This window comes from Argiope bruennichi, chromosome X1, assembly GCF_947563725.1.
Source record: "Argiope bruennichi chromosome X1, qqArgBrue1.1, whole genome shotgun sequence".
Taxonomy (NCBI): Eukaryota; Metazoa; Arthropoda; class Arachnida; order Araneae; family Araneidae; genus Argiope; species Argiope bruennichi.
In genome coordinates this window covers 106,500,231-106,512,913 of record NC_079162.1, presented here as the reverse complement: position 1 = coordinate 106,512,913, position 12,683 = coordinate 106,500,231, and the positions used below count along the sequence as shown (strand labels likewise).

The 12,683-nt window shown below is 27.4% G+C and overlaps 1 protein-coding gene across 1 annotated transcript in view; it reads right to left on the bottom strand.

The window, feature by feature from the left end:
• LOC129958868 (homeotic protein proboscipedia-like) overlaps positions 1 to 10,230 on the bottom strand; it is an 88,924-nt gene extending 78,694 nt beyond the window's left edge. Inside the window, exon 1 of the mRNA XM_056071590.1 lies at positions 8,407 to 10,230. Within this exon, the coding sequence (XP_055927565.1) occupies positions 8,407 to 8,716 (310 nt within the window). The 5' untranslated portion in view covers positions 8,717 to 10,230. The remainder of the gene's footprint in view (positions 1 to 8,406) is intronic.
• Positions 10,231 to 12,683: the final 2,453 nt, after the last annotated feature.

Sequence of the window (12,683 nt, the reverse complement as noted above, 5' to 3'; positions counted from 1 at the left end):
TTTATGAATTTAGTTTATCAAAAGTAATAAAATATAAAGTAATGGCATAAGTTTATTACATAATACACACATATATATTTATTCGAAAGCTTATTTCAGAATGCTGAATATGTTTCATAATAAGCACACTTTTCTTAATCATTTCTAGATTTGATCTATAATAATAAAGAGAGGAAATGGCTGATCTAAATAAATAAATAAATTTTATCTACTTTATTTATTTTTCTCATCTACGTTTTATTAAGTAGATAGAAGTGGGAAGTCGATAAGAAGAAAGAATGTTAACTTTTCTTATCAAGATGTCATTTATCTTGCAGCGTAAATATTTTTTTAGAAAACTTCATCAAGTATATAATTGTTCGCAATTTATTTAAATCTGTCATCTCTTTTGATTTCATTGGCTTCTTCCTTTGAATCATCTTAAAATAAAATTTAAAAAATATCTTAGATTTTGATGAATCTTTTAACACGAATTTACAAATATTTCTTGGCTAGAAAAATATAATCAGGAAAATCTGATATCATTTTTTCCAAGCAGTACAAAATAAACTATGTAGTTTGCTTGCTTAAAATATTTTGCCCTTAAATGAGTTAATCTTATTTTGAAACTTTTTTTCGCATTCCAAAGAACTATACTAAACTCGTTTTGATAAGTTTCATTTTTTATGAATTGTTTTATATTCTTTTCTTTCAACAAACTAAAATATTAAAAATGTTTAAATTTTGAGGAAGATTTTGAAATTTCGCTAAAGAATTCACATTTGAGTGCGATTTCTTAGTTCTAATATTTATTTTTAAGTTAAATTAATTTTTCATTAAAAAATCCCGTTATTTTTCTTTTAATTTCTTGAGATCTAGCTTTAAAAACGTAAAAAATAGTGGCATTTTGAGAAAGAGATGAAGGGACCCTACAGTGAGAAAAGAATAAATTGTTCATTGAATCTTTAAACTTTTAGGAAATTATAAAAACAATTCTCATTTATTTCTTTATTTTTATACTAATTAAAGGACATTAATTCATATTTTACAAATTAAAGGTCCTAAACCATTTTTACTAATAAATAAGAACAAATATTCTTTTTTCTTTTTTGGAAATACAGTAGCTGTTAAATTAATAAAATATTTAATTAATCAATACATTACTTCTGCGACTTCCTCATTAATATCTAATAAAAAAAATTATGGATTCACTTGCTGCATAGAATTATTTGATTCTATGCAGAGTATTTCGTTAATTCGTCGTACATCAACCTTAAAACATAGACATATATAGAATATTATACATTGCATGTAGTTATTCCTTTTTAAAATTTAAAAACAGGCGTTAAATTATAATTTTAAATAAATAGATATAATAAAATAAAAACGTTTACTTCTTGGAGCTACTGTACTTTTTCGTCAACAAATTTCTTTGCAGAATGCTATGCAAATTGATTATCACAAGTCTATTTGTGTAAGCAAAAAAATTAAATTAAAAGGGCTAAATAATTATTTCCATAAATAACTATTTCTACTTTTAATATAAGAATTAGGTAAAATTATCATTGATTGCTTATCATTTTCCTATGGCTTTGGATAGATAAGTAGAACAGAATCCCTCCGCAATAATAATGGATACTAAATTAGACTAAGCATATAATCGTTACAATGCGTAATATCTATACTTTTTCCAGTCCGGCATTTAGTTCAGCTATAGAAATAGTTCAGAAATAGTAATAGTAGATATTTTATTAAGCTTTTTACATATTTAGTTTGCTACCAATAAAATGATAGGAAATATTTTAATACGGGAATCAATTTTATTTCAGAATTCTTACTTAATTTCAGTAAATAACAGATTTTATTTGTTTCTTTATGCCTGTTTGATTGCATTCAATCGCGTCAAATGCAAGTTACGTAAAAAGCTGTGAATATGCTGCAATAATACGGAAAAATAGAAGTACTGCATTAGAAGTTGTACAAAGAACCAAGACAAACTGTCAGATATGAACTGCAATCTCAACCATCATCACCCAAAGGAAATGAATCCCCCCTAGAGCAGTAGGGGAGAGGGGGGAGTTGAATCAGGGTAGCAACTGAATGGGTAGAGGGGTGTAAAAAAAGCGATTCTATTACTTGGCTTTCATATAAAACTGTCGTTGCTATTTCTTCTCTTACAGTTTTCATCATCGCTCTCAAATTAAAGTTAAAAATATATATAGTATAAACTAAATCTTTTTGAGACATTTATTTCCGATTTGTGTAAATTTATTTATAGTATGGAGCAGCGGATCACCTTCTCTAAGATCAAACAATTACTTCAGAAACTGAAATAGGGATGTAGATAAGCATATATGAAAATTCCAGATTTTTAAACTTTACATTTATAAATTAAAATTGAAACATTTGCTCATTCTTATTTAATATTTTTCAAATATGAAAAAGGTAGGGATTTAAATTTTTTTACATGAAATGAGTAATTTAAATTCTTTATTAAACTATCGTATCTATCTCATCACATATACGAACATTAAAATTCAGTTGTTGACGTCTGAGATCTGAAATTGAGTACATAAAGTGAATAATGCGATCATATTCTAATGTCCAATTTTATCAAAATTTTAAAATAAAAATTTCTTTGAATGTGACAAATTATCGTTTAATCAATATTTTAATATTAGTATTTTTATTTAACAATAAATTAGAGAATGTGGTCTTCAGCAGCACTATTCCGAAAATAAAGTCACACCGTCTGTTGTAAGAAATTGAGCTGAAACAGAGAAAGATTTCTGCTAAATGCATTATTTTTTACAAATAATTTGAATTAAAATGGCCTGCTTAGTGAATTACTATTATTTATTTGTAGAAACTTCCGTAAAAGATTAAAGAATATTCAGGACAGAATTTTTAATTTATTGAATATTTTTCTTATTTCGATCCTTTGAAATCTTCCTTAATCCTTCCTCTGTTTTTAAAAATTGTTGAAATAAGTATTTTTAAATTTTTAAGTTTTTCCCAAATTTTCAATTTTATTTTGTTAAAATAAAAGAGAGAACCATTACTCAGATCTTGTATTAAAGATATTATTCTAGCAATAATTTAATTTTAAGAAATTTGGCTAAAGTTCAAAATCTTAGGAAAATTGAAGTAATTTTTTTACAGATTTAAAGTAGTAGTCTAAGTCGAGTAGTCAAATCATCATTTAACGAATACGTAAAAGTGAGTTTCAAATTTAACTTTGTGAGATAATGAAATGATTTCGTTCCTGTGAAAACTTTTGGGAAAATGTGTTCTACAAATTTGGAAATTATAAAAATGTACTTTTTTTTTTTTTTCTAGTAGCATTCTTTTATCCCGATACGTTTTTTTTTTTTTTTTTTGAATGAACACTAACTAATAAATTACAAAATAAGATTTTAAATTATCTGTTAAATGATAAAAAGATGCTTGTTGTTTTTATATAAAAAAAATTAATATTTAAGAAACTTTACAATTTCGAGCATTGAGTCTTAATTCTCATATTTGTTTTCCATTTAAAAATCGAATGTAACTGCATAAACGAATTCATCACAAATTTTCGAAAGATTTTTTTAATTTCATATTACGCAAAAAGAAAGAAAGCTATTGGGTTTTCTTTTTTATACCAAAAATATGATTTTGAGAGCAATATTTCAGAATAGTGTCTATAAGCGGTTGCTAAAAATTTCATCTTCTGTAAAAATATTGGAATATGTTTTTTCTTCTTTTGAATTTCAATAAATTTATTAATCCGAATAAAGCATTCTTTTAGAACTTTTATCTATGCTCCTAGTTGAGCAAAGTCATTTTTTAATTCGGATAATCATACGAGATTATATTTTTAAGAATTCAAAGAAAGTTAAAGTATGAGCAATTAAAAGTATCTAATATGATCAATGAAATATTTTTTTTCACTAAAGAGGTAATGTTATAATGAAATATTGGCTTCATATTTGAAGGATTAAAATCGTAATAACTATCTGTAACATGAAATTTTATACATTTTTAGAGAATAAAATACAACAGATTTTATCAATTTCCATTTAAGGTAAACTTTTCTTTCAAAAAAATTTCAAAAACTTTCGTACATTTAGATTTGAAATATAACTAGATTCTCTTAAAACAAAACAAAAAATAATAAGCCAGTTTCTTTTTAGTTTTAAACTTTAAATATAAATTTTATCCAAATGAAAAAAATGAGGTTATAATTATGGCTTCTAAAAATAATAGAATTGATTAAGAAAATTGATGAAGTAATTGATTTAAGAAGGTTTATATCAATTTTTGAATTTTTATTTCACTTTTTGTTATTTAAAATATTTTCTTGTCATTAGAAAGAAATAAACATTTTAGATCAATTTCCATAAAGGAATAAAAATGGACATATTTGGATTTTTTACATTTTTATAATATACCATTACACAAAAAGTGTTAAATAACGTTCTAATGATTTCGCATACTATTTCACTGCGCGAAACGACAATAAAAATCGTTTGAATAATAGAAGAAATTTGGAAATAATAATAATAAAACAGTGATGCCTTTAAAATCGTATCTAATATTCAAGTTGAACAGTTAATTACATTATAATGAAGCGTTTACATTATAATGATGCGTTTACATTATAATGATACGTTGAACATTTCATCACTTATGATGCGCAATTAGAAGCTGTTTTTTCCTCTTGTTTCAAGAAACTCAAAGATTTTGTAAGAAATTATTGGTTTCTCTTAACTTATTAACGCATTCATTGTTAGAAGATTTATGAGGGAAAAATTTTTTTGTTTTTCTATTACCCAATTTTTTCATACATAGATTCTGAAATACTTCTTCCGCAGTTAACTGAATGTGAATTCGGACCTATTAAATTATTGGATACAAATTTTCTAATTAAAAACGAAATTGAAAAAAACAAAGTGAATGTTTTTCAGAGTAGTTTGTAAACAGACATGCTTCATTGCCGGTCAAATCGAAGTAAGTGTTTGCCTAATTCTCATATTTAAAGAATTTTAAAAGTGTAACTATTGTGACATTCATCTATTTTAATTAACAATTTGAAGAATATTAAAAAATGCATTAATTTGAGCTAGAAAACTTTCTTAGATTCTGAAAATATGTTTTATTAAAAAAAATTGTTATATTTGAATCTACGAAATAATTATACAAAATATTGAATGGCACAAATATTTTTAACCGCGACCCATTTTTTTTAGCAACTATACTAGTTTGGAATGACAATTTTTATTTTAATATCCAGTTTTTTTTTAAATATCTAATATCTGCTTCTTTTACTTGCAACACGAAATATTAGTCAAAGAAGGATAGAATAAAGCAGGAAGGAGAGGTTCTAAAGAGGTATGAAATTTTGAAAGTGTATTATTTAAACAACGCGAAATTGGTACTAATTATTGGATATAAATAATATGCATGAAAAGTTGAGGATTTTAGTTGGTATGTCAATTTCAATTTTCATCTTTTGCTAAGAATATTGAATTTTCGGAGGTAATTTTCTAGAGAAACTTTATCAGGTAATATGAAGTGGAAGACTATGGCATCCCATTAGCTAAATATCTTTTCAGAATTGTATGTTTCTTAACAAACTTACTATTTCCCTATGCCCATTCATTTCAGTGCTATCACTCTGATTAGCAGTATGATAACAAAAATATATTTATAAGATATGAAATATTTGCCATACTGAGCAAATCTGAAATGATCAGTTGGACTAATTTTTGCGAGACGCAATTTAAGCTACAATGAAGAAGGAACTATAAATTATAAAATGATCACAACCTTGCTTCTTACATGCTCTGAAACCTTATACAAAATTTCAAAACCATGCGAACATAACTTATAAAACACTGTGGGCGGTATATGAAGAGAATGGATGAAAAAAAGTAGTAAACAAAATTCACTAATGTATAAAATTCTTAAACTTCTATAAATGAAAAATTTATGAAACAATATTTGAGGAGAACTTCTGTTTTCATAAAGAGTTTTCAAGCAAATTATTCAATCCTTTTTTCTTTTTTTTTTCCCCTTCTTCTTCTTCTTCTTTCATATTATTTTTACATTTTCTGCTTTTTTCTCGACATCGAACTTATATTTTTAATTTATAAAAGAAACACTTCACAATTCATATATCAATCTAAAGTTAATATCTTAATACGATGTGATTCGTTAGCAACATCAAGATATCGATAAATACTATACTATCGATATATATAATATACTAGATATCGATAAATACTATACTATCGATATATATAATATACTAGATATCGATAAATACTATACTATCGATATATATAATATACTAGATATCGATAAATACTATACTATCGATATATATAATATACTAGATATATCGATAGTATAGTATTTATCGATATATAATATACTAGATATCGATAAATACTATACTATCGATATATATAATATACTAGATATCGATAAATACTATCATATACTATAATTCGCCGTTTGTAACTGTCCTAAAACGAACACAGAAAAAAAATTATTTTAAGATTTTTTTTTTCTTTAAAGATTTATGACTGATTTTTATTTAAAAATTTAAAGCTATATAGCGGAAATAAATTTAACATCGAAACACAAGATTTTTAATGCTCAGCGCTTTAAAGAATAAAAATTCCACATCTTCTTTATTCATGTGATAGAAATAATATATCCATCCACCGTATATTAAATTAGTTGCTCTTCAAATTTACTTCGAAAATAATCGAACGATTTTTAAATTTTTTTTTTTTTATTCCCACAAGTCCATGAGAAAAATAGCACCATCTTCCAGAATAAAATACTGTCTCTGTCTACTCAACTAAGATTGTATCTTACCATAAATAAGTCACGATACTTATATAGAAAAAAAATTATACGCCAGAAATATTTTATCCTTGTGACGACATCAGTACTTGATCACGTAAAAAAAAAGTTTAAATACGCAGTTACAGAATAGTAACAGAAATATTACAAGAAATAGCACTCAAAATGGACCTTAAAAGTTCAGAGAATTTTTCTAAAGTACCAGTAAATAAAACCGCGTAATTCGCTCATTTAATATCATTGTTCAATAATTTCTTGATGTTGGTTTTTTTTAATTGTTATTATATCGCACAAAAAAAAATACAAAAAAGGGTTTTTTTCCCCCCTCTCTTCCTAGATTACTTTTCTAACCCGAAGCCACACCTGCTTTCTTTAAAATTCTCGATCTCAGAAGTATTGTCTTACCAGATTATTAATACTGCGCTCCGATCCTCAATACTAATTATCCCCGAAAGTCTTCTGGATAAGATGATTCATCCTTGAAATTTTCTGAAATACGGTTTTTGTAGCTCAATTAAAAAAAAAAAATCACTTTTAAGTCATTGTACAAGATAAGTGTTCAAAAAGTTATGAGTTATGAATGCCCATCATTTATATACAAAACGTCATTTATATACAGGAAAAAAAAATAGGTCCTTAGCATATAAGTTTGGATTATATGGTATAATTTTGCAGGAATGTTATTGCTATATGTATGCGAATTTTTTTTTCTGAATTTGGTAATCTCTATTCAATTAACAAGGAAATCAATATTCTTGATACATATAAAATGGTATTAATGTTTAATTCTCTACAACTAAATCATCTGTAGAATCACAAATTTAAGTTTCAGAGTTTGAAGATAAAAAAAATCTATAAATATATATTACAAAATTTAAATTAATAAGATCATTAAGCGGAGAAGTTTTAAAATACATAAAATATTAATAGAATAGTACTTAAAATATATTCAATATGCTTTACGGTAATATAAAACATTTTGTAGGAATTGAAGGAAAAACAATTATAAAAGCAAATATGGATCTCATGGTTTCAGCATCATGACGACTCTCATATTTTTTTAATGTCAAAGGGAATCTAGGGATCTAGGGCAAATCATTATAAAATAACTTAAGCAATTAAGAAGGACGCGAATGGAGACCCTTTTTCACTTCATTAAATAGCTGAGACTACTTTGATGACTTTTTGTTTTGCAAAAATAAGTAGCTTATTAAAGAACATCTAAAATATTTAACCTCTAACAGGAGACGAAACTAACCCACCAACTTAAGTTAACTATTAGGACTTTATAAGTCTTCCCCATTGCAGCACATTTTCTTATAAAATATCCCTGGACTTTCTACCAACTCAACAAAATGAAAGTCGGCACACCAGTTCGCTAAGATTAATAGTCTCTTCTATTTATTTTCTGAAGTGTCCATTGAAAAAAAATTACACTCGACACTTTTGCAAGTGTTTACTCGTAAGCTGAACCCCAGACATCTCAGAGACAGAACTATCTTATGATGAATAGGTCGACCCTAATAATAGCCCTTAATGGATTTCAATGACACAAATGAAGTAACTCACCTTGGTGCTGCTTCCTCGATGTTTTCTTTTCTTTCATCCAAGGGTACTCGGCTACATTGGAGTTGAGTCCTGACCCGGGATGCTGCTTGCTTGGTGGGCTTGGGGACGCATTCACGGGACCATGCAGCGAGCTTGGAGGCTGGGGCGAGACTTCCAGTTGACAAAGGGAAGGCGGAGGCTGCACTGAAGGCTGCAAAGCATTGATGGATGAGACTCGGTGAAACGTTTCATTGATGTGAGGTAGGGCAGTCATAAATTCGGCCATTGATGGCTGGCTATTGATGAAGCCGCTCTCGCACGTTACTTCCATGGTTTCCAAAGTCCTCAGACAGGTAAACACTTCACCGGGTCAAGTCAAGGGAGGAGAAAAGAAAGAGGTGACAAAGTGTTCACCGATGAAGACATCAAATTTGCTTGCTTTGAGATTATTAAAGAGATGATGGTCCAGTTAGTCGAGAACAACGGTTTTCAGTGATATACAACGGATTTCTTCAAACATCGATTGCACAGAAGAGAAAGTTCATAAAAATTTCCTAGTGATAAAAGTTCTTATTGCCCAATGTTTTGGGCAATTAAATAACTTGATTGCTTTTGCAACAAAGTTTATTATAATACTTATCACAGTTATAAAAATTTTAAAAAGCTAAGGAACAAACTTAAATTTTGATTATAATCTAAATAGGAACTTAACATAAATATGAAACAGAATTTCTTAAATAAATGACTAGGAATACGATTATTTGATTGCAACAATTTTTGATATTTAAACACACATCTGAAACTGTGGATTTCACTGTAAATAGTGTCAGGAATTTCTTCTTTTCAGGCAACAAAATGCTCTCACATTTGTTTAATAAATAACAGTTTTTGCTTTTAAAATACCATTTTACTTTATTTCTTGAAGTTTTATATGATAAAACGTCATATACTCAATTATTGCGTCAAATTTATTCTATAATTATCGATATTTCACTGTTAAGTTCTTTGAACTGTTATGTTTTTATATATTGCACAATCTTTTGATCGACCGGTTAAAAAGTTCCAAAAGAGATTTAAATGTCCATCAGATTATTTTGTTCGTAAGACTTTTTACTTTGAGCTGATGCAACATTTTGAAACAAATAGACAGTTTGACTTTCAGAAACATAGTGTCAAAACATACAGATAAATTTGTTCTTGTAGATGAAAATACTATATTAATGCAATAAATACCATGGCACTTTCTAAGATATTTCCTTAAAATTCAGTTTTTCTTGCTAAGAAATACCTGACGAACTTCATCACATTATAAAACTTCTGAAGTAATGTCATAGAAGTTTTTAACATAGCATTCAGTATCTGCTCAAGTTTGTTGAAATCGGCTTTGAATTTAAATTCTACACTTAGTGATATTGCCAATACGATGAACAATTTTTTAATGCAAATCTAACTACTTTTCAAATGAAATCTCTTTAAAATAACAAAGATTTCGACGCTTTCCTAGCTAAGTGAGAATCACCGGTACCCGAGCGAACTCCATGCCGCTGATTGCATGCGAGAGCGCGGGGAAAAAGAAACGAACTCACCGTCAAAGTTTCCACGGAACTCTTCCCTAAAGTTTCATTTGTTGACTCCTACATTCTGCAACGTGCCGGGAAAGAACTTATTTTAATCGAGGTTTCCAAACTTTGAAAGGAAAAAAATAATTTTTTGCCGCTTCTTCCTTGAGTTTTCTTTTGGTTTATTTACGCCGTAGGGTTACAACGGGCTGTTTTGCACTAGCTTCCTTCGCTTGTGTTTCTAGATTGATAAAACGAACTTGGAGGATTTCAGTTTCCGAGATCACGTGACAGCCAGCCAATGATAGGGCGCGCTCGGGCTGTGAATAGAAGTGAAGCTGCTCGGGCCGCTCGGGTACAGGGCGGCTATGCGCGCCGCCCCAGGGTTGCCAATAGCCTACCATATCTAGCCTTTTATCGCTAGATCTCTCTGTGGAAAAAAAAGCGAGAGATTCGCGCCAGAATTTTCCAAAGGCACTGAATGCTGCCAAAGCTTAATTCGCAACCGAGGTAGGAAAAAATAGCACGTGGCAAAGAGTTACTATTGCAACTTACTTTTCTTCGTTTCGTTTCCTTGAGTTTCCCGAATAATTTCAACTAGGGACCATCAGTTTTCTGAAATAAATGTTTTCGCAGTTTTAAGAAATCTATTTAAAATTAGCTACTTTTAGCTGTTAATTCGTTTTCTGAAAGTTTAAATGCTGAATATATATTTAAAAATAAATCTGAAAATTAACTGCAGGATAAAAATAATTTGAATCAATATAGCCATTTTTTGTGTGTGTGTGTGTGTGTGTGTGTGTTTGTGGTTATGATTGTTGGTATTGAAGCAAATCCTCTACTTTTTCCTAAATGGAAGTAAACAATGAGATGATTTTTTTTAAAGATGATTTTGAAGTTGCGGCGACTTTATACATTTTCCTAATGAACATATATATATATATATATATATATATATATATATATATATATAATATGTTTGTTACACACACACACACACGCAGAGAGAGAGAGAGATGATGGATATTAAATTCATTAATCGATTTTACAATTTAATATTCTAAGCCATTTTAGGTTTAAAAATTTTTCTTTATAACTGTTTCGTTTATAAACTTTATAATTTTATTACATCATCCAACATTTTAAGACCTTTATATTACTAGTACTATTATATTTTGTTTATTTAATTTGGGAGCTTTTCTTTCATGATTTTCACTTAGAAATAGATTTGGAAATCTGTTTCTGCGTCTTAATTTTGTTTAAAAACTTACAATTCATTTAAAAATATTTTGTACTTTTAAAACGAGGAGACATTTTTATCTCTTAGTAAGGACAGAAAAATACAGAAAATTTAGCTTCCACTTATGAATAACATAATTTTAATAGTAAATTAGGGTGTTTTCTTATTTATTTATGTAATCTTTTTTCGGTCTTTTAATAGTACAGTTTTTTTTATTTCTTAAAGACATTAAAATTGAAATGACTTATCACAAAGAAAAATGTTTTAAATTAATTAATTAAAGAAAACTAAAACAGAATAATTAAAGATCAAGAGTTCATTCCCCATTTTAAGATTTTCTTGATGAATGGCTGAATTATTTTTAATGAATAATCTTTTTTTAATTTTGATTAAATTTTTAAAAATTGAAAAAATAATTTGTCTAAATTAGGTGCTTTTTACAAAATAATTTATAATTATCTGAAAAGTTTTACTGAGAAATCAAACGTTTTTATTTCATATTTTTTTCTTAGAATTTCTAACAAAGTCGTTATGACAGAATAAGTTAGAGATGAACTTGGAGAATAGTTAACAACGTTAAGGATTAGATAACAGCGTTAACAGTAGTTAATGATTATAATTTTTTTTTAAATTTAACTTCACACATTTTTTAGGAGGTGTTTGCTTTCAAGTTTTTAAAGTCCGTTTCATTCCTTTTTCCCTTTTTCTTACAATATAAAAAAGTTAATTCAACTGCATATAAAAATAAGAAATAAATTATGCACATTTTTAACAGATGAAATTTTTTACTTAGCTGATTATGTCTGGCATTTTCTTTTCTTCTCTTTAAATTTGAATTAATTTTTGAACTGTTATTGATGTAGAAAAATTGCCAAGTTCCCAGAACAAAGTTAAAATACACTATAATATATATATATATATATATATTGTTGCAATATCCAGCAATGTAAACAATTTGTATTACAAAATAAGCAAATAAAATTTATCTCGGGAGAAATTACATACGCATTATTACATTTTCATGAAAATTGTTTACACTTACACTTCTCGGTTCAAAATTATTTTAGCTAACATATATTTTCTACCAGAAAGGAATTTCCTTTCAGTTTTTAATTACCTATAAAAGTAAATTTCTTACTAGAAATTATTCCAGAGAAGTTGATTAAAAAATTTTGTGATTCAAAGCATTTCATTGGAAGTATTTAACATTGTAAAAACAACAACATTTAATTAGAAGTTTTCAGATTTATAATTCCTGTCAGATAGTAATAAATAATGATGGATATCATTATTTATTAATTTCTAATCGTAAGCAAAGATAACTTCATTGTACTAAGTTACGGTTGAGTATTTTACAACGCAATTAGAAAATAATTCTTTCCTAATGAAAGTGAATTTTAATAAACTTTCATTCTCTAAGAATGAATTTCTTATATTCTGACAGTAATTCTTTAGAAAACCATTAAAAATCGAAACTCAACATAGGAAAATACTGCAGG